Genomic DNA, 22,967 nt, shown 5'->3' on the forward strand with positions numbered 1-22,967 from the left:
ATTGTAACTTATGTGTGAAAGAGGCCTTAGGCTAAGTTCACCCTTCCGTTGTTTTGCATCAGTCACAATCCGTAGCCTTGAGGAATTAAGGTATCCTGCAAAATATTTTGCAGGAATCCTGTTTTTCCCCATAGGCTTCTATTAGTGACGGATTGTGACTGATGATGCTGCGTTGCATCCGCTGCGTCGCGGTCAGTCATTTTTTAACTGACCGCCGGGCGGGAGCAACGCAGCCTGTAACGTTTTTTGAGCAGCGCGATCCGTAGGATTTTGCTGCGCATGCTCTCTCTGGCTCCCTGCACACGTAACCAGGATAAACATCGGGTAACAAAGCAATGCGCTTTGGTTAGTTACCCGATATTTACAGTGGTTACGAGTGCAGGGAGCCCGCGCTAAGCTGGTATCCAAGATAAATATCGGGTAACCAAGCAAAAAGTGCTTTGCTTTTAGTTACCCGATATTTACCCTGCATACAGTGTGCAAGGAGGCCGACACTTCACCACTCAGCTCCGCCCCCTTCCGCACTCCGCATGTGTACACTCACACACACTCACTCACTTGTCCCCAGCCCTGCAGTCCCCGCGGCACTGACGTCCTCAGATCCACGGCCCTGCTCGGCTCCACCCCCTCGCGCTCTCTGCATGTACACACACACACACACACACACACACACACACACACACACACACACACACACACACACATACAATCACCTGTCCCCAGCCATGCAGACCGAGGCACTGACGTCCTCAGCTCCGCCCCCCGAACTCCGCCCCCCGCACACAACTGAGTCCGACAAAGAAATTCTTTTCTTTGTCACCGTTGTCATCCGTTGTACAACGCATCAGTCACATGCGTCAAGCAACGCATGTGACTGATGCAAAACAACGGAAGTGTGAACTTAGCCTTAAAGAAAAGTGAGGAGCACAAAAGTTGTAGATATATTCGCTAATGATTTGCTACCAACCCTGATTGGAATCTGTAATAAATAGGTCTTGCAATATCTACCAAATATAGCCCCAGAAGAAGCTACATGCGAAACGGTATAGGGGTGAGGAAACTTCCATATCTGACAGATCTCAATGTAACAAAGCATCAGCTAATATATACATATCACCTATGTGCGTCTGTGCTCTTTGCCATGTGCTGCATGTTATTTTCCTCTGTTGCACTTTGCTCCTTACAGGAAAGGTGCATTAAATTTCACCAATCACCATGATTTCGCTATATAACTTAAAGCCAGTGCTATACTGGCACTATCAGGCTGATTCTCTACATACCTGTAGTTGTCATCTAGGATGTATAGGTTTTGAAACACAAGCAAGTAAAGTTTGTAAAATTAGCAGCTTTTTGATATAAATATAAATAAAATCACACACATACGTACACAGATTCCTTGAAGGTTTGTCACAGAATAATGAGGAGATATATGCATTAGTTAAAATTTTAATTTGACATAATAAAAAAACATTAAATAAGGGGAATAAACAAGTAAATCTTCAGAGGGACAACTCCCATGCAAAAGTAATAAATAGGTAAGTATATAGTTACGTAAACTAATCTACCAATTTTGTACTACAGGTGTAATTAAATAATTCCTAGTGCCATGTAATAGTACCAACTGGATATAACATATCACCCATGTAGAGCTAAAGTGCCTTAACAAACAGGTGCCTTAGTGCAACAATAAGTGCAATATGTAATAACCAGTATCAACCAGTTGTGGTATGTGACCCTGACAGAGTAAAAGTGCCTCTGGAATAGAAAGTGTAGTGCAACCAAAGAAATGGGAGCAGTGCATAGGTTGTACATATGTATATAATATATATCAGTACAGACCAAAAATTTGGACACATCTCATTCAAAGAGTTTTTTCTTTATTCTCATGGCTCTAAAAATTGTAGATTCACATTGAAGACATTAAAACTATGAATGAAAACATGTGGAATGAAATACTTAAAGTATGAAACAACTGAAAATGTGTCTTATATTCTAGGTCCTTCAAAGTAGCCACCTTTTGCTTTCATTACTGCTTTGCACACTCTTGGCATTCTCTTGATGAGCTTCAAGAGGTAGTCACCGGGAATGGTCTTCCAACAGTCTTGAAGGAGTTCCAAGAGATGCTTAGCACTTGTTGGCCCTTTTGCTTTCACTCTGCGGTCCAGCTCACCCCAAACCATCTCGATTGGGTTCAGGTCTGGTGACTGGAGGCCAGGTCATCTGACGTAGCACCCCATCACTCTCCTTCTTAGTCAAATAGCCCTTACACAGCCTGGAGGTGTGTTTGGGGTCATTGTCCTGTTGAAAATAAATGATGGTCCAACTAAACGCAAACCGGATGGAATAGTACGCCTCTGCAAGATGCTGTGGTAGCCATGCTGGTTCAGTATGCCTTCAGTTTTGAATAAATCCCCAACAGTGTCACCAGCAAATCACCCCCACACCATCACACCTCCTCCTCCATGCTTCACGGTGGGAACCAGGCATATAGAGTCCATCCGATCACCTTTTCTGCAAAGACGGTGGTTGGATCCAAAGATCTTAAATTTGGACTCATCAGACCAAAGCACAGATTTCCACTGGTCTAATGTCCATTCCTTGTGATCTGTAACCCAAACAAGTCTCTTCTGCTTGTTGCCTGTCCTTAGCAGTGGTTTCCTAGCAGCTATTTCTTTATCGTTCCTATGGGAGACCCAGACATTGGGTGTATAGCTTCTGCCTCCGGAGGACACACAAAGTACTACACTAAAAAGTGTAGCTCCTCCCTCTGAGCTTATACACCCCCTGGAGAACCAGATCTAGCCAGTTTATTGCTTTGTGTCAGGAGGCATACATCCACACATGCATTCTCATCTGATTTTTCATTTTTGGAAAGCGTTTGAAGAAAAGCGGGTCCAAGCCTGGACCCCCGGCATGTCCCTTCTCACCCCACTGTGTCGGCGGTGCTGTTAAGGTTGATTCCAAGGCTGGAGCCTTACATGCCGTGCTCCTTCACCATCCCTCCTGGGCTCTGGCTTGAAGTGGGAGCCAGCACGGTTTTCCATGCTTGGCAGGAGACCGGTCTCCATCCGCAGCCCTTCAGGATCCTGCTGGACCGGAGCACTCATCCCCAGGGACTTGGAACCCTGCGTCTCAGCAGCTAAGTACCTGAGACGTTTATATATTGGGGGTCCCTGTACTTTATTGTTGTGGGAGAGTGTGCTGAGTGAGTTTTATGACATTTCCGGCGGGTTCTCTGGCTGTCGCCTGAGAACCGCGCCGATGGTGCCTGCGCGCCGGCCGCACCGCTCAAATTTAGGCCCCGGCTTTGCCGGAGGCCTACTTTCGGTTTCACTGCCCTCGCATGTCATTCATGCAGAGGGACAGTGCGGCTCCGCCCAGCGGCCGTTCTGCACAGGGGAGGGACACTCCTCACTGGGTACATGTCTCCTCCCCTGTAAGTCTCTATGGCCCTCCAGATCCCGCTCCCAGAGTGAGTCCCGCCCCCTCTCTTCGCTCCGGCGGCCATTTTCTCAGCGTTCTCCCTGCGATCAGTCATTGCAGCGCTGGTCTGCAGCATCCCTGCTGAGGTGCTTGGGGGTCCGGGCTTCGGGATCTGGAGGGCACACAACACCGCTCCAGCGGTCTGGTAAGCCACAACCTCTGGTTGTGGACCTCTATATATATACTCTCTGGGGGTCATTCTGGCAGAGCCCCCACTCCAGCAGCATGTCTCACACGAGGAGCAAGGCTCCAAAGCTGTATTCAGTATGCACTGCATGTAAGCTCCTACTGCCTGAACCGAGCACCTATCCACATTGTGATGCCTGCTCTAACCTGATGATGCCTCAGCCTGAAATCGCACCCCCAGTGGTCTCTCCGGCTGCTCATGCTCCTGTGGCTGAACCCCCGGCTTGGGTAGAAGTCTATCTCCCAGTCTTTTGCCGACTCCATGGGACAGCTGTCCAGGACTTTGCTGAACATGCATCAGCCCCCTTCACAGGGTGCCTCTGCTGCTAGGGCTCTCTCAGGGCCGGAGCTCACAGAGGATTCATCATCTGGTCCCAGACCCCGTCCTCCTAAAAGGAGACGCAGGGCTCCCTCTCCTTCCTCGTCCCGCGGCTGTGATTCAGGAGCTGGCTCGCAGGACGAGGAGGATGCCTTTACAGGGGGCTCGGAGGCTAACTCCATGTGCCCCATTGATCTGTCCGAAAGTGACTCAGATGTTAGTGATTTCATTGCGTCCATTAATTCTGTACTGGATCTCAATCCGCTAGTATCAGAGGAGCAACCCTCTCTGGCAGAAAAGCACCAGTTTACCTCGCCTAAGAGGACAAAGAGTGTGTTCTTCAACCACTCCAGTTTTCAGGCCGCTGTGACCAAGCCTAGGGCCTGTCCTGACAAACGCTTCCCAAAGCGTGGTTCTGATGACCGTTTTCCCTTTCCACCTGAGGTGGTCAAGGAGTGGGCTCATTCACCAAAGGTAGACCCCCGGTGTCTAGACTCTCAGCCCGAACCGTTGTATCAGTGGTTGATGGCACCTCTCTTAAGGATTCCACTGACCGCCAGGTTGACCTTCTGGCCAAATCTGTATATGAGGCGGCAGGGGCCTCGTTTTCCCCAACTTTTGCAGCAGTGTGGGCTCTCAAAGCCATCTCTGCTTCTCTAGAGGAGATGCATTCCCTCGCCAGGGAATCTATGCCCGAAATGGTTACCTTAACTTCCCAAGCTTCAGCTTTTTCATCCTATGCCATGTCTGCCATGCTGGAGGCTTCTCACCGCACTGCGGTGGCTTCGGCTAATTCCCTCGCTATCCGCAGGATTTTGTGGCTTCGAGAGTGGAAGGCAGATGCTTCTTCAAAGAAGTACCTTGCTGGACTCCCTTTTGCTGGGTCCAGGCTGTTCGGTGAACAGCTGGATGAAATTATTAAGGAAGCTACTGGCGGGAAGAGTACTTCCATGCCACAAACCAAAACCAGGAAACCTGTCCAGGGCAGGAATCAGTCGAGGTTTCGTTCCTTTTGTTCCTCCAACTGGTCGTCCTCTAAGCCCTCGGCCTCGTCCACTAACTCAGCCAAGGACCAAAAATCCAACTGGCGCACAAAAGCGCGTCCACAGAAGGCCGCAGGAGCTGCTGCCACTAAGGCAGCCTCCTCTTGACTATCTGTCCGCGCCAGCAATGTCCTTAGTCGGTGGCAGGCTCTCCCACTTTGGTGACGTGTGGTTTCAACACATCTCCGATCAGTGGGTGCGGGATATCATCTCCCACGGCTACAGGATAGAATTCTCTTCCAGCCCGCCAAACAGATTTTTTCTGTCAACTCCCCCCTGCTCCAAGGCCGCCGCCTTCTCTCAGGCCGTGGCATCCTTGCAGGCCAACGGAGTAATTGTACCGGTTCCCGCCCGGGAACGGTTCAGAGGTTTCTACTCAAATCTCTTCCTAGTCCCCAAAAAGGACGGTTCCTTCCGGCCCATCCTGGATCTCAAGCTTCTCAACAAGCATGTTCAGGTGCGGCATTTTCGCATGGAGTCTCTGCGATCAGTCATTGCCTCAATGACCCAAGGAGATTTCCTGGCATCCATCGACATCAGAGATGCCTATCTGCATGTGCCAATTGCAGTTTCACACCAGCGTTGGCTACATTTTGCAATCGGAGAGGAACATTTCCATTTCATGGCTCTCCCCTTCGGGTTAGCCACGGCCCCTCGGGTATTCACCAAGGTCATGGCAGCAGTGATTGCGGTTCTGCACCTCCAGGGGTTGGCAGTGATTCCTTACCTGAACGACCTTCTAGTCAAGGCCTCATCCAGCGCAGACTGTCAGCGGAGTGTCTCGCTCACTCTCGCCGCTCTAGCCCAATTCGGGTGGCTTGTCAATCTGCCCAAATCCACTCTGACTCCGACCCAGAGGCTCACGTACCTTGGGATGCAGTTCGAGACACTGCCGGCACTTGTGAAGTTGCCCTTAATCAAACAGCAGTCCCTCCAACTGGCGGTGCGCTCTCTGCTGAGGCCCCGCCGTTATTCCATCAGGCACCTGATGCAGGTGCTGGGTCAGATGGTGGCGTCAATGGAGGCTGTTCCCTTTGCCCAGTTCCATCTGCGTCCACTGCAGCTGAACATTCTCCGCTGTTGGGACAAGCGGCCTTCCTCCTTGCACAGGTTAGTGGCTCTGTCGCCACAGACCAGGAGCTCTCTTCAGTGGTGGCTTCGGCCCATCTCTCTGTCTCAGGGACGCTCCTTCCTGGCCCCGTCCTGGGTGATCCTCACCACGGATGCCAGTCATCCGGCTGGGGAGCGGTATGTCTCCACCGCCGAACACAGGGCACTTGGACTCCGTCCGAGTCAGCCCTCTCGATCAATGTGCTGGAAACCAGAGCCGTGCTTCTGGCTCTCCTAGCTTTGCACCACCTATTGGCGGGCAAGCACATCCGAGTCCAGTCAGACAACGCGACAGCGGTTGCCTACATCAATCACCAAGGCGGGACACGCAGCCACCTGGCAATGTTGGAGGTACAACGCATCCTTCAATGGACGGAGGACTCCAAGTCCACCATATCCGTAGTCCACATCCCAGGCGTGGAAAACTGGGAGGCAGATTATCTCAGCCGTCAAACCGTGGACAGTGGCGAGTGGTCCCTGCATCTGGCAGTGTTTCAGTCAATCTGCCGCAAGTGAGGCACTCCGGACGTGGACCTAATGGCATCCCGTCACAACAACAAGGTTCCGGTTTACGTGGCTCGCTCCCACGATCCTCAGGCATTCGCCGCGGACGCTCTGGTTCAAGACTGGTCCCAGTTTCGTCTGTCCTACGTGTTTCCCCCTCTAGCTCTCTTGCCCAGAGTTCTGCGCAAGATCAGAATGGAGGGCCGTCGAGTCATCCTCATTGCTCCGGACTGGCCCAGGCGAGCTTGGTATCCAGACCTGCTCCATCTGTCCGTAGAGGTGCCGTGGCATCTTCCGGACCGTCCAGACCTTCTCTCACAAGGTCCATTTTTCCGCCAGAATTCTGCGGCTCTCAGATTGACGGCGTGGCTCTTGAGTCCTGGATCTTGACGGCTTCTGGTATCCCCCCTGAAGTCATCTCCACTATGACTCGGGCCCGTAAGTCTTCCTCTGCCATGATCTATCACAGGACTTGGAAAATTTTCCTGTCCTGGTGTCGCTCTTCCGGCCATCCTCCTTGGCCTTTTTCCTTGCCGACCCTTCTGTCTTTTCTACAGTCCGGTCTGCAGCTGGGACTGTCCCTCAACTCTCTCAAGGGACAAGTCTCGGCTCTGTCAGTGCTGTTCCAGCGGCGTATCGCCTGGCTGGCTCAGGTCCGCACCTTCATGCAAGGTGCGTCTCACATCATTCCGCCTTACCGGCGGCCCTTGGGTCCCTGGGACCTCAATTTAGTTCTCACGGTTTTGCAGAAACCCCCCTTTGAGCCTCTTAGGGAGGTTTCTTTGTTTCGTCTTTCACAGATAGTGGTCTTTCTAGTGGCCATAACTTCCCTCAGGAGAGTCTCTGATTTGGCTGCGCTCTCTTCGGAGTCACCTTTTTTGGTTTTTCATCAAGACAAGGTGGTTCTCCGTCCGACTCCGGACTTTCTTCCTAAGGTGGTCTCTCCCTTCCACCTTAACCAGGACATTACCCTACCTTCCTTTTGTCCGGCTCCTGTTCATCGCTTTGAAAAAGCGTTGCATACTCTGGATCTGGTGCGTGCTCTCCGGATCTATGTGTCTCGCACCGCTGCTCTTAGGCGGTGCACCTCTCTTTTTGTGCTAACCACAGGTCGGCGTAAGGGCCTCTCTGCTTCTAAGCCGACCTTAGCCCGTTGGATTAGGTCGACCATTTTGGATGCCTACCAGTGTTCTCAGGTGCCTCCCCCGCCGGGGATCAAGGCACACTCGACCAGAGCTGTCGGTGCCTCTTGGGCTTTCAGGCACCAGGCTACGGCTCAGCAAGTCTGTCAGGCTGCCACTTGGACTAGTCTGCATACCTTTTCAAAGCACTACCAAGTGCATGCTCATGCTTCGGCAGATGCGAGCTTGGTCAGACGCATCCTTCAGGCGGCTGTCGCCCATTTGTGAAGTTAGGCTCCGCCTACTTCTTAGTTTTTCTGTTTATTCCCACCCATGGACTGCTTTGAGACGTCCCATTGTCTGGGTCTCCCATAGGAACGATAAAGAAAAAGAGAATTTTGTTTACTTACCGTAAATTCTTTTTCTTATAGTTCCGTATTGGGAGACCCAGCACCCTCCCTGTTGCCTGTTGGCAGTTTCTTGTTCCGTGTGTTATCACCGGCTGTTGTCGTGGACAGAGTCTCCGGTTGCTCCGGTTCTTGCTCTGTTTTTACTTGTGGGTGGCTATTCTCCTTCAGCTTTTGCACTAAACTAGCTAGATCTGGTTCTCCAGGGGGTGTATAAGCTCAGAGGGAGGAGCTACACTTTTTTAGTGTAGTACTTTGTGTGTCCTCCGGAGGCAGAAGCTATACACCCAATGTCTGGGTCTCCCAATACGGAACTATAAGAAAAAGAATTTACGGTAAGTAAACAAAATTCTCTTTTTTACCATGAAGGCCTGCTGCACAAAGTCTCCTCTTAACAGTTGTTCTAGAGATGAGAAGGGGTGTCTAAACTTTTGGTCGGTACTGTGTGTGTGTGTGTGTAGATATATATTGTTTCTTCCTTTCTATATTTGCGTTGTAATACATGTTTAGATCACACAGTAATTTCTATGTGCCGAACAATGATGGAGAACATACAACTTCTCTGACATACAGCAAGGCCTCATCTATGAAACAAATGTTGCTTGTTAAAATGCAGAGGCGCTAAAAACCTCAAATTGCCTGGTGGTAAAATGTTGATGAGTTAATGAAGTGGTTGTCCCATTCGATAATATTGGGAATAATTTCATGCATGCTGATTGCTTTAGCAGCCGCCACCATCCACATCCGCACTGTGAACTGTATAATCAAGGAAACTCTTCCGGTAAATGACATTTGATGATCTCATCTGATCTCTCGCTTTTATTCCAGCCCGCAGTCTCTGTAGGAAATGTTGGACAACTTGCCGTGGACCTGATCATTTCTTCTCTGGATATACCAAAGGTTGGGTATTTTTATACTGACTGTCTTGTACCTATGGTTGGAAGTAATCCATATTCTACCAATGAAGAACATGCAAAGGAGCTGTGTATAAATGCAGAAGGTGAGAACATGTTATCAAAAACTATTGAATAGCTTCTAAGCTGTGCTGATAAATGATATTTCCATATAGGAGTCGGTGCTTTAAATCTGCTTCTTCTAAGGGCATTATCACATAGTGTCCTGTAGACTCTGGCCCAGTTGCCGCATTATCTTGTTATCCAGCAGCCGTTTTCCTGCAGCAGCTTCGCCCGTATTCTTGTGGTGACTTTCACTCTAATCTGTTAAGTATCATAAGCAAAAATGAGCATGTCACTTCTTTTTACCACTTCAGGGTTTCCAAACCTTGAAGCAGTTAAAAGAAAACATTTGCTCCGTAATATCATTTTCATTTTATGGGGGCACTTTTTAGGCTGATTCTGAGCGGAATCCATAGAAAAAAGTGCCACATGCACACATGTTCCAAGGTTCTTACTAACCTGTCTTCAGCTTTTATATAATATACTAGTGTTTACTTGAAGAAATAAATCTTGACAGGTTTTGTAGGATAAAATATATAATAGAAAAAGCAATACGCAGCGTCAAATGAGGCCTAAACAACTAGTTTCTCCTACAAAAAGCCTCACCCAGCTAGATCAAAGACACAATAAGTTGTAGTATTCTGAAATGTAGAGACTTAAAAAAAAAAAAAAAAAAAAAAAAGTCTGTTTTATAAAGGGTTAAACGGGTCCCCTCCCCCTCTATCCTATACTGACGTCATTGGCGCACAGGAGAACGGACAGTCGTTAGCATGTTTTTCTTTATGTTTCTAGTCCGTACTGTACATGATCATTCTACATAATTGTAAGACCAAGTTGCATAGCACGTGGGCATATTCTGCTACATGGTGCTCATCGTAATCCCCCAATGTAACATTAATTCTGGAAACAATTCAGTATACCTTCAATTTACAGCAGAGGCTTCTCACCTGTTTTTTTGGGGGGATTTTCAATAGATAGTTCCAGTAGACACAAAATACCTGGCATCTTTTGGTGACAGCTTCTGCTACATCTAGTGTGGTTTATTGTATATATTCACATTTCTGAAAATAACAGTGCAACTCTTCCCAGTGGATTTATGGACCCCTTGTAATGAAGCCATTTGTTTTGACAGTCTGTGAAACCTGGTTTAAAAATTCCTTCTTTAGGGGTGCAGGGGCCAAAAACGGTATTACACTAGATATTGTACCATATGATAGTTATGTTTACTCTCGCTCTATATTTACATTCTATATGTCTGTGCTATTCTCCACAGTATATGCGTCACCTGAGAAGAAGCTTGCCGTCCTGCAGATCAGATCTCCATTAATAAAGGTAGAGGTGATGTTAGTCTTCGGCTGATGATCGATCACTGCTCCTTCATGTGACTCACTTCCTTCTCTGTCTGAAGAAAAAATCTAGAGCCTTCTGCCAAGCTCTAACCTGCTGGATTAAGACATGTGCGTTCACCAGAGTCGTTCTCCTTTCCAGCAGCCATGCATACCAACGAGATGACAGCCAGCTTTTTGGGTATGTTTCAAGGTTACTTCTTATATGCATCCTCAGTAATCCGGATGATAATATAATATTGTCTTATGCAGGTCCCCCTTCCGTTACTTAGTCACACCAGCTTTGCAGACAAAGGTGGCAGAAACGATGAATGCATTACAGTGGAAGGAAATGGAGAAGCTGTCTATATATCCAGGCATAAATGATGAAGAGAAAAAGATCTCCATCCCTGGAGGAGGCTTTACAAAGCGGTTGTTTGATGACTGGTACATGACCTATGTGTTCTGGGTCTCCGTTAATGACTATTATTACATATTCAGTTTTCTAAACACATAGTCTGTAATATATTAAACATCTACAAGAGCTAATGTTCCCAAAAATATTGTAATACACAGACAGCCCTAATTTTTTTTGTCTTAACCCTTGTAGCATGCAGGCTTAAGCTTACATAGCAAGAACCTGCTCACAGATTCCCTTTAAGCCTGAGCATTATTTGGTGCATGTTGCGTCTCAAGCCATGCACAATGACTAAGGCGGGCTTTACACGCTGCGACATCGCTAGCATCGGCTAGCGATGTCCAGCGCGATAGCACACGCCCCCATCATACATGCGATATATGGTGTTTGCTGCCGTACCGAACATTATCGCTACGGCAGCGTCACACGCACATACATGTACAGCGACGTCACCAAACGGTCGGCCAATAGCAGCGGAGATGAGCGGGACATAACATCCCGCCCACCTTCTCCCTTCCGCATTGCCGGTGGACGCAGGTAAGGAGATGTTTGTCGTTCCTGCGGCTTCACACACAGCGATGTGTGGTGCTGCAGGAACGACAAACAACATCGTATCTGCAGTAGGAGCGACATTATGAAAATGAACGACGTGACACAAATCTGTGTCTGATATATCAGTAGCGATGTCGCAGCGTGTAAAGCCCCCCTAAGGGTCACAAACATTTGAACTTTTGATGACAATGACATAAAGTATGGTTGGTGCCCATCACATCTGATAAGCTGTGATCTTTCTCCTGAATAGACCCCCCCCCCCCCCCCCCCCCCCCCCCCGTCCCCGCAGCTGATTCTCAGGGAAGTTAGACTAAAGAAGTATAACTTTGGGGGAGGTACAGGCACTTTGTTCTTGCAAATATGCAGAAGTGTCATATTCTTTGGAGGGTAGCATTAAACAGATTTTCCACTACTAGGGCAACCCCTTCTGATTCCACATATTTCCCCCAGGTAAAATAAAAAGCTTATACTCCCCTCCTGTGCTGGCTCGGTGCCCTGCTTCCAATCAGTGCTGGCTTCTGTCTTCCCGCCTTCGGACATAAGCGCAATCAACAGAAAATGAGTGGCAGCCGCAGCTCACACTTCCTGTTCCTGCCTTCAGACAAACTAGTTATTCAATATGAAGTGAGAGTTGCGGCTGCTGCTCACTTCCTGTTGATTGATCCTTTGTCAGAAGGTGGGGAAAAGGAAGCTGGCGCTGATTGGGCTCATAAAGTCACGCAACACTGGAGCCGCGCCGAACAGTAGCTGAGTACAGGCTTTTTTTTTAAAGGGGAAACATGGAATCAGAAAAGGTTGTCCTCATGGTGGACAATCCCTTTAAAGGTGTTTTCCATTCTGGAAATATGCCAATAAGGACCAACCCATTTAGCTAAATTCAACAGCTGCTGCAGAGAGGTGGTCTCTATCGGACTCCAAGCCAAACAAGTATTACATGGTCGCTCATAAATTTGAATACACATCATCTAATACTTCTTTTCCGCTAACAACCAATTTTCTTTGTATTTACACATGCAACTTGCATTCTGCTTTTTACCCACAGCTGTTCTGAGGGAATTCACATGGCTGCTGTTCTCAAGTTCTGCTCTGAGGCGACAACATCCCTGATGCTTTTGCTCTTCTTGATCATGGTTAATAAATGGCTTCATTTGAGTAATCTTCGGTGAGTAACAATCATTAACAGAAAGGCTACTGGTCATCACAGGAACACTGCTAGAATATCTGTACCAAAGACAACTAGTATTTAAAAAATGTGAAGAGACTAGAAATACCTTTTTACTGCTTTGTTGTTAGTAACTAAATGGTGAGGCCTCCTGTGAAAAGAATACCGTATTTTCTGGAGTATAAGCCGACTTTTTATCCCCTGAAAATCTTCTCAAAAATTGGGGGTCGTCTTATATCTCGGGTGTCGTCTTATAGGGCATATACAGTCATATGAAAAAGTTTGGGTACCCCTATTAATGTTAACCTTTTTTCTTTATAACAATTTGGGTTTTTGCAACAGCTATTTTAGTTTCATATATCTAATAACTGATGGACTGAGTAATATTTCTGGATTGAAATGAGGTTTATTGTACTAACAGAAAATGTGCAATCTGCATTCAAACAAAATTTGACCGGTGCAAAAGTATGGGCAACCTTATCAATTTCTTGATTTGAACACTCCTAACTACTTTTTACTGACTTACTAAAGCACTAAATTGGTTTTGTAACCTCATTGAGCTTTGAACTTCATAGGCAGGTGTATCCAATCATGAGAAAAGGTATTTAAGGTGGCCACTTGCAAGTTGTTCTCCTATTTGAATCTCCTATGAAGAGTGGCATCATGGGCTCCTCAAAACAACTCTCAAATGATTTGAAAAGAAAGATTATTCAACATAGTTTGTTCAAGGGAAGGTACAAAAAGTTGTGTCAGAGATTTAAACTGTCAGTTTCCACTGTGAGGAACATAGTAAGGAAATGGAAGAACACAGGTACAGTTCTTGTTAAGCCCAGAAGTGGCAGGCCAAGAAAAATATCAGAAAGGCAGAGAAGAAGAATGGTGAGAACAGTCAAGGACAATCCACAGACCACCTCCAAAGACCCGCAGCATCATCTTTCTGCAGATGGTGTCAATGTGCATCGGTCAACAATACAGCGCACTTTGCACAAGGAGAGCTGTATGGAGAGTGATGCGAAGAAGCCGTTTCTGCAAGCACGCCACAAACAGAGTCGCCTGAGGTATGCAAAAGCACATTTGGACAAGCCACTTACATTTTGGAGGAAGGTCCTGTGGACTGATGAAGCAAAGATTGAGTTATTTGGTCATACAAAAAGGCGTTATGCATGGAGGCAAAAAAACATGGCATTCCAAGAAGCACTTGCTACCCACAGTAAAATTTGGTGGAGGTTCCATCATGCTTTGGGGCTGTGTGGCCAATTGCCGGCACCGGGAATCTTGTTAAAGTTGAGGGTCGCATGGATTCAACTCAGTATCAGCAGATTCTTGACAATAATGTGCAAGAATCAGTGACGAAGTTGAAGTTACGCAGGGGATGGATATTTCAGCAAGACAATGATCCAAAACACCGCTCCAAATCTACTCAGGAATTCATGCAGAGGAACAATTATAATGTTCTGGAATGGCCATCCCAGTCCCCAGACCTGAATATCATTGAACATCTGTGGGATGATTTGAAGTGTTCTGTCCTGGCTCGGCGACCATCAAACTTAACTGAACTGGAATTGTTTTGTAAACAAGAATGGTCAAATATACCTTCATCCAGGATCCAGGAACTCATTAAAAGCTACAGGAAGCGACTAGAGGCTGTTATTTTTGCAAAAGGAGGATCTACAAAATATTAATGTCACTTTTATGTTGAGGTGCCCATACTTTTGCACCAGTCAAATTTTGTTTAAATGCGGATTGCACATTTTCTGTTAGTACAATATACCTCATTTCAATCCAGAAATATTACTCCGTCCATCAGTTATTAGATATGTGAAACTGAAATAGCTTTTGCAAAAACCCAAATTGTTATAAAGAAAAAAGGTTAACATTAATAGGGGTGCCCAAACTTTTTCATATGACTGTAATTAGGTACCATATTTTTCGGGTTATAAGATGTACTTTTCCTTCCAAAAATTTGGGAGGAATATGAGGGGTGCATCTTAAAATCTGAATGTAGCTTATCGGGGGGGGTGGTGAAGAGCGGTCAAACAAGTTAGGGTTAATGCTATGTGGTGTGCTGCCAGCGGGGCTCGGCTCTGTGCGCCATGGCGGTGAGTCACAGGCCATACTGAAGATGTCAGTGGTGAGGAGTTCTTCAAATAATGGTGCCTAGAGTCAGTACATGCGCAGATGAAGCTCTCGGCTGAAGCTCTCATCTGTGCATGCGCCAACCCCGCCTGCCATTATTTGAAGAAGCCCTCACCGCCAACACCTTCAAAATGTCCCGTGACTCACCGTCCGCACAGAGCAGAGCAGCCCCGCACAGAGCAGAGCCATGTCCACAGCCTGGCACAGAGCAGCGCCCACAGTGAGTATCTGGGCCCCCCTCTGTACCACTCGCAGCATCACCATACTCCAGTACCGCCCCTGTCTCTTGTGACCCCTGCTCCGCTTCTGCCCCCCTCCCTGGTAAGACACTACCAGATTATAATACGGACTTCATGTTTTGTTTTTTTTTCTCCAAATTTGGGGTGCGTCTTATGAAACGAAAAATATGATAATTTATAAGCCCTCCCTCTCTAAGACTAATAGAGCGGTAGCGCATCCCTCAGGCCCGCCCTTGTATCCTATTACCTCCTTTGTCTCCCAGATCTTGCTCCTGAGGACTGCAGTGAAGCCACACAGGCGTGCATGTGTGAGATCTGAGAGGCAGAGAAGGAGGTAATAGGACACAAGGGTGGGCAAGAGGGATGCGCTACCGCTCTGGAGAAGTGGTCAGATCGTCTAACCTGCCATTCAATTTTACTATGGACAAAAAAAATTATTTAGGTTCAGCCGTAAGACATTCACTGATCAGCAAGTTATCGCCTATATGGATACGTGTTAAATTGTTTTCACTGAAAATTCCTTTAAATAATTTGATGAACAAATAATTAGTCTTAAAGGGGCTGTTCACTGTGCATTGTGTTGATAATGTTGGGTCTGCACATACCTGCTGGGATGCATGCATAACTGACAGGAATTCTGTACCTTTCCTGTTCATACCTGAGGATGACTCACGCTTTTAAGCAGGTATATGAAATTATGAAGTGACACTTTTATGCAGTCTGTATATAACCTTACATCATTGCTTCTTTCAGGATGACAGTGGCACAAGTCGCTGGAAGATGCCAAGCTCCTGGAGATTACTGTTTGGCAGCGGTGTGCCATCTGCACTTTTCTAACCAAAGTGATGATTACAGCGGAATAAAGAAGCACTTTTACACTGGTCCCGGTTTATTAGAAGATCAGCCATTGTTGAATCATTGTTTTATATCCTGTACCCTATAAAGAATGAATGTTTTCTAAGCTTTTGTTGGTTGGTTTTAGTTTGTATCTTTACTCTTCTCACCTCATTTGAGCAGCAGCTCTGTTTTGTTCATTAGTAGCAGAAAATGTGCAGCTGATCAGTCGGAGGAAACCACAACTGCTTTTTATTATCCGTCTGATAAGTCCATCTAGCTTTAACCCCTTCCCGCTGCAAAATGTTTTCTTTTTTAAAATTTACTTCTTTTCTCTTCTAAAAGTCATAATTTTTTTATTTATTTATTCTTCAGTCGACATAGCCACATTACAGTTTTCTGCAGGACGAGTTGCAATTTTGAATGGCACTATATATATTTTTTCTCTGACGCCTCATTGGGGGACACAGGACCATGGGTGTTATGCTGCCTATCCATAGGAGGACACTAAGTAGATGCAAAAGCATAGCTCCTCCTCTGCAGTATACACCCCTGGCCGGGCCAGGCAGTCTCAGTTTTAGCTTAGTGTTTGTAGGAGGCACTTTCTTTCAAGGTTTGTTATTTTTGAGAGCGACGGTTTCATTTTGGGACCGATCTCCCACTACCATCAACGGGCGGGAGGTGAAGTGTTGCCTACACGTACCCCCTCCCGCGACGCTGGAACCTGGGCTGGACGACAGGTTCCATAGACACCGATTTTCCAAAGCCCAGGGTAGAGGCCTGTGCCCCTATAGCCCAATTCCTCAGCCCCTCTCTGCAGGCTCTGAGTTGAATATGGCATCAATTCCTCAGCCCCTCTTTGCAGGCTCTGAGTTGAATATGGCACCATTGTGACCGGATACAGCAAGCTGACTCTGCTATTGTCACTGCCTGGATTGAAGCAGTGTTTAAGGTGAGATCCCCCCTGACTGGTTTCCCAGACAAAGGGAGAAAAGGCTGTGCAGGAAAGGCTCCCAGGGCTGCTGAATATACAGTATTTATTATGAGAAAGTCCCTGGCTAATGCAAGGAAGAGAGCCCCGGGAATCCTGAACACACAGTGTTAACTTTTCCCTAGCTTGCTGGCTGGAGGAGGGGGGGGGGGGGGGGGGAGTCCCTCCCTGTTTGCAAACTCCTGCACAGATAATTTCCCGGTGGCAGGGGGAGGGGGTGGCTAGAGAATCGCAGAACTCAGGAACTCACGCTGTTTATTATCTGCTCTGTTTATTTGCTCTAGCAGAAAAGCCGGCTGATAACCACCAGTGACACCTGTGTGCTGACTAGAGGGAGAGGGAGGAAAACTATCAGAAGCTCCTTTCCCGCCGTTTTTTACTACCCACAGCAGGGGGGGGGCACACTGACTACTTCTTCGCGCTCTTTTAGCGCTAAGCCCCGCCCCCCCGCGGGCGCGATAAGCCCCGCCCCCCAGGAAACCGTGGTAAGATCTCCAGCCATCGGCTGATTCTGGTAAGGTGCTGCTCACTGCAGCTCTGCTGAGCATTGCTCCCCCTCCTAGCATACTCCTATCAGGAACATGCAGAATTCAAAAGGCACTAAGAGGGCTAAGGCCCACATACTCTATTATTCAGCCTGCACTGCCTGCCACGTTGAGCTACCACGTAAACACACCTCTTCTCTCTGTGAGTCCTGTGCCCCTATAGCCCTCCAAGACCCCCCTGCTACCACCGCCGCAACCGTCAGCCCAGAGCCTAGGTCTCCCAGCCCACCGGAATGGGCACAGTTTCTGTCCCAATCCATGGAAATAGAATATATACTTCGGCACTCTAGGGAAAATATGAAAAGAGTCCAATATGGTGCTCAAAAATTTTTTTTTATTGATCTATGTTCTTTAATTGTCCAACGTTTCAACCCGAAGGTTTTCTTCAAGGACTGTCAATTGTGAATACATTTTCAGAAAAAGCACCCAGGCATCTCAGGTAAATGCGGAATTTCTTATATCAGAATAATGCTGTAGAGGTCGGTACCAAATGTCAAGGCCGCAAATAAATGTTTATGAGATGAAGTGGAAAAAGGGACCTAGTCCGTCTTGTGAGTAGAAGAGGTGAGACCAAAGGTCTGGACTCTTATTTATATGCCAGGGGAGAACCTCTGTGGGTCCGTATTGATGTAGTAGGTGATTATTTAGAGAGATTTGTTATATCCGTAGGTATTCAAGGACTCTTAAAGTCGATCCCCAAGGGGCATATAAAATGGCTCACTAATGAGTATTTATAATGCAAATATCATGAATTGGAGGTTAGAGTAGCTTCTGGATAAGACACCAGGAGTAATATGTTATGGGTATATGATCGCTGCAGCTCCCTAGCAGGTTATATGTGCATGGTGCACTATAGTGAGCTGGCCAAAGGCTCTGTGTGGTAGGGAAATCTCAGGTGGAGCGTCAGGTGACCATTGCGGCCTTGACATTTGGTACCCACCTCTACAGCATTATTCTGATATAAGAAATTCCGCATTTACCTGAGATGCCTAGGTGCTTTTTCTGAAAATGTATTCACAATTGACATAGTCCTTGAAGAAAACCTTCGGGTTGAAACGTTGGACAATTAAAGAACATAGATCAATAAAAAAAAAATTTTGAGCACCATATTGGACTCTTTTCATATTTTCCCTAGAGTGCCGGAGTATATATTCTATTACTATATCTACTTTTTCTCCAGAGCACCTACTTGACTTAAGTGGTTGAGCCAGGTCTATTCTTTAACCAATCCATGGAAAAACTGTCACAGAACCTGGTGCTGGCTATGCAATGTCGTCCTCCACACCCTTCTGGGTCCCTGGACGGAACGCAGCCTGAGGATACCCCTATGGAGGATCCTTCTGAGGTAATCCGGGCACATGCTTCACCGGTTGCAAGGATCAGGAAAAGAGCACACGGCCGGGTGTCTCCAGCGGGCTCTCCCTCGGGAGCACACAGGGCAGGCTCTCCCACACGCTCCTGAAGAGCTGGAGGAGGGAGAATGCTGTTTGTACCAGGAGGATTCCTTGGTTTCAGCCTCCCCAGATGATCAAACTGCAATAGACTCCCTTATAGCAGCAATCAACCAAACTCTGCATGTGGAGGATCCCCCATCCACTACCACTGACCATGCGGTCTCCTTTAAGAGGGCAAGGAAACCCCAAAAGGTTTTCGCTGATAGTTCAGGATATCCTCACAAAGCAAAGGGAGAAGCCTGACAGGCGCTTCGGTAACCGAAAACTCATGGAATCCTGGTACCCTTTTGCCCCACCTGCCCCTAAGGGCTGGGCCGATCCGCCCTCGGTCGACCCCCCCCGGTCTCCCGCCTTACCACAAAGACACTCCTGTCTTTACCCGATGGTTCCTCCATCAAGGACCCGATAGACAGACAGGTGGAGCACCTCGCCCGCTCTGCTTTTGAGGCTGCGGGTTCCTCCCTCTCGCCCTCCTTTGCCTCTGTGTGGGTCGCAAAGGCGATCTCGGTCTGGGCAGAATCCCTTAACACTAAGCTTGAGGAATCCCAGTTCACTCATACCTTCACAGAGGTAACAGCTCAAATTGCCGCTGCGGCAGAGTACGTCATGCAGGCCTCCATGGACGCTGCTACCTGCGCAGCGTTTGCCGCCTCAAATACCATAGCCATCCGTAGAGCTCTCTGGCTCCGACAATGGCGAGCGGACTCTGCCTCCAAGAAGTCTCTCACGGGCCTTCCCTTTTTTCCAGACCGATTTGTTTGGCGAACGTCTGGACAAGCTTATTTCTGACGCCACGGGAGGAAAGAGTACCTCCCTCCCCCACCTGAAGTCCAGGACGTCCTTCACCAGACGTCCACAGTCCTCGTTCCGCTCCTTTCGGAACTCATTTGGTTGGTCGACACCCCGTGCTGTCCACGCCACCAGCCGCGGACTACACAGGGACCGACCTTCTCAGCTCTCCCCGAAACCTACTTCGTCATGGCAGCCTAGACCGAAACAGTCCAGGACTAGGGAGACTCGGCCACGACGTTTTCCCCCCTCATGACTCCTTCGGCGCCCCGGAAGACACACTCATTGTAGGAGGTCGACTGCGGCTCTTCTAACACATCTGGGCTGCCGCCTCAGATGACAAATGGGTGCGAGACCTTGTGTCTTCCGGTTACCACATAGAATTTCGGACCCGACCCCCGAGTCGTTTCTAACAGCAGGAGTGATAATACCTGTCCCAGATGACGAGAAGTTCGGGGGTTTTTATTCCAACCTCTTTGTGGTCCACAAAAAGGATGGGTCAGTTCGACCCATCCTGGACCTCAAACACCTAAACAAGCATGTGCACGTACGGAGATTCAGAATGGAGTCCCTAAGGTCCATTATTGCATCCATGGTCGAAGGGGAATTCCTCGCACCAATAAACATCAAAGACGCGTACCTGCACATACCCATCGCCCCAGATCACCAAAAGTTCCTCCGCTTCGCAATTCAGGACTCCCACTTTCAATTCGTAGCTCTACCCTTCGGCCTTGCCACCGCACCAAGGGTCTTCACCAAAGTCATGGCTGCCGCCATGAGCGTCCTTCACGCCAGGGGAGTGGTCGTTCTCCCTTACTTGGACGACCTCCTCATCAAGGCCCCCTCCTTCCGCGACTGCTCAACCAGCGTACAGATCACTGTGGACACCCTATCCTGCTTAGGGTGGCTAGTGAATCTAGACAAATCATCCCCGGTCCCATCACGATCCATCACATTCCTGGGCTTGTCCCTGGACACCCGTCGGGGCTTGATCCTTCTCCCTCAGGACAAGGCGATCGCTCTTCAACGAGCGGTACGCTGCCTTCTACGTCCTCCGTCTCGCTCTATTCGATTCAGCATGAAAGTGCTCGGCAGGATGGTGGCGGCTATGGAAGCAGTACCCTTTGCTCAACTGCACCTCCGCCCACTGCAGCTAGCCCTTCTAGCGGCCTGGGACAAGAGCCCCTTCTCTCTGGACAGACATCTTCACCTGACGCCTTCAGTCAGGTACGCACTCCGCTGGTGGCTTCGGTCCTCATCCCTATCGAAGGGGAGATCCTTTCTCCCAGTGCACTGGCTGGTCCTGACCACGGACGCCAGCCTCCTAGGCTGGGGAGCAGTGTACCGGCACCACACTGCTCAAGGACGTTGGACGCCCCAGGAGTCTTCCCTACCCATAAACACCCTGGAACTCCGCGCGATCTTCCTCGCGCTCAGAGCGTTCTGCCCTCTGCTAGCGGGTCGTCAGATTCGAGTCCAATCGGACGATGCGACAGCTGTAGCCTATATCAATCGGCAAGGGGGCACCCGCAGCAAAGCTGCTTATCTCGAGGCCCACAAGGTCCTCAGCTGGGCCGAATCGAGGGGATCAGTGATATCAGCGGTACACATACCGGGGGTAGAGAACTGGGCAGCAGAATTTCTAAGTCGCCAAGGCCAAGTTGCTAGCGATGTTACTGTGTGTGCCCCTGCTGTGAGGTCGCTGGTTGTTGCTGAATGTCCTGGACCATTTTTTAGTTGTTGCTCTCCCGCTGTGAAGCACACATCGCTGTGTGTGACAGCGACAGAGCAACAACTAAATGTGCAGGCAGCAGGAGCCGGTTTCTGCGGACGCTGGTAATCATGGTAAACATCGGGTAACCAAGAAGCCCTTACCTTGGTTACCCGATATTTACCTTCATTACCAGCGTCTGCCGCTCTCATGCTGTCAGTGCCGGCTCCCAGCTCTCTGCACACGTAGCCGGAGTACACATCGGGTAATTAACCCGATGTGTACTCTGGCTAGGAGTGCAGGGAACAGGGAGCCGGCACTGGCAGTGTGAGAGCGGCGGACGCTGGTAACGAAGGTAAATATCGGGTAACCAAGGTAAGGGCTTCTTGGTTACCCGATGTTTACCGTGGTTACCAGCGTCCGCAGAAGCCGGCTCCCTGCTCCCTGCACACGTAGCTGAAGTACACATCGGTTAATTAACCCGATGTGTACTGTGGCTAGGTGTGCAGGGAGCCAGCGCTAAGCGGTGTGCGCTGGTAACCAAGGTAAATATCGGGTTGGTTACCCGATATTTACCTTAGTTACCAAGCGCAGTATGCTTCCACGCGTCGCTGCTGGCTGGGGGCTTGTCACTGGTTGCTGGTGAGATCTGCCTGTTTGACAGCTCACCAGCAACCCGTGTAGCGACGCTCCAGTGATCCCTGCCAGGTCAGGTTGCTGGTGGGATCGCTGGAGCGTCGCTTAGTGTGACGGTACCTTTAATTTGTTACTTTTTTGTGAGACCCATAACTGTTTATTTTCCGTTACTGGAGCTGTGTGAGGGGTTGATTTTTGGTGGGTACGCTGACGAATTTCTTGATACATTTTGAATACTTATTCCATTTTTTGCTAATATGTAGTGAATAAAAAAATGGCAATTGGAGAATTTTTTTGTTTCTACGTTACCCTATTTACTGTGCTCGTTAAATAATTTTAGAATATATTTTGATTGGACTTTTGCAGATCATTCCAATTAATATAAATCTTCAATTTTATTTGCGGGGAAAGAAGGGAATTTTGTTTACTTACCGTAAATTCCTTTTCTTCTAGCTCCAATTGGGAGACCCAGACAGTGGGTGTATAGCTACTGCCTCTGGAGGCCGCACAAAGAACTACACTTAAAAGTGTAAGGCCCCTCCCCTTCTGGCTATACACCCTCCCGTAGGAGTACGGATTCCTCAGTTTTAGTACCAAAGCAAGAAGGAGGAAAGCCAATAACAGTTTCAAAAACAAATTCAATCCGATAACAAGATCGGAGAACTTAAGAAACAACATGAACAACATGTGCACCCGAAAAACGAAACCCTAAGAACAAATAGGGCGGGTGCTGGGTCTCCCAATTGGAGCTAGAAGAAAAGGAATTTACGGTAAGTAAACAAAATTCCCTTCTTCTTTTTCGCTCCTAATTGGGAGACCCAGACAGTGGGACGTCCAAAAGCAGTCCCTGGGTGGGTAAAAAGATACCACATGAACGGGCTGTCAGACAGCCTCTTCCTACAGGTGGGCCACCGCCGCCTGAAGGACCTGTCTACCTAGGCTGGCATCTGCCGAAGCGTAGGTATGCACTTGATAGTGTTTGGTAAACGTGTGCAGACTCGACCAGGTAGCCGCCTGGCACACTTGCTGAGCCGTAGCCTGATGCC

At 48.3% G+C, this 22,967-nt stretch overlaps 1 protein-coding gene across 1 annotated transcript in view; it reads left to right on the forward strand.

Moving 5' to 3' along the window:
- Positions 1-15,922, forward strand: part of PSMG2 (proteasome assembly chaperone 2) — a 21,067-nt gene extending 5,145 nt beyond the window's left edge. Inside the window, 8 exon segments of the mRNA XM_075314577.1 lie at positions 9,002-9,173; positions 10,403-10,461; positions 10,538-10,656; positions 10,728-10,901; positions 12,467-12,510; positions 12,513-12,553; positions 12,555-12,590; positions 15,715-15,922. Of these exon segments, the coding sequence (XP_075170692.1) occupies positions 9,002-9,173; positions 10,403-10,461; positions 10,538-10,656; positions 10,728-10,901; positions 12,467-12,510; positions 12,513-12,553; positions 12,555-12,590; positions 15,715-15,798 (729 nt within the window). The 3' untranslated portion in view covers positions 15,799-15,922.
- Positions 15,923-22,967: the final 7,045 nt, after the last annotated feature.

Source organism: Anomaloglossus baeobatrachus, chromosome 6 (assembly GCF_048569485.1).
Source record: "Anomaloglossus baeobatrachus isolate aAnoBae1 chromosome 6, aAnoBae1.hap1, whole genome shotgun sequence".
Classification (NCBI taxonomy): Eukaryota; Metazoa; Chordata; class Amphibia; order Anura; family Aromobatidae; genus Anomaloglossus; species Anomaloglossus baeobatrachus.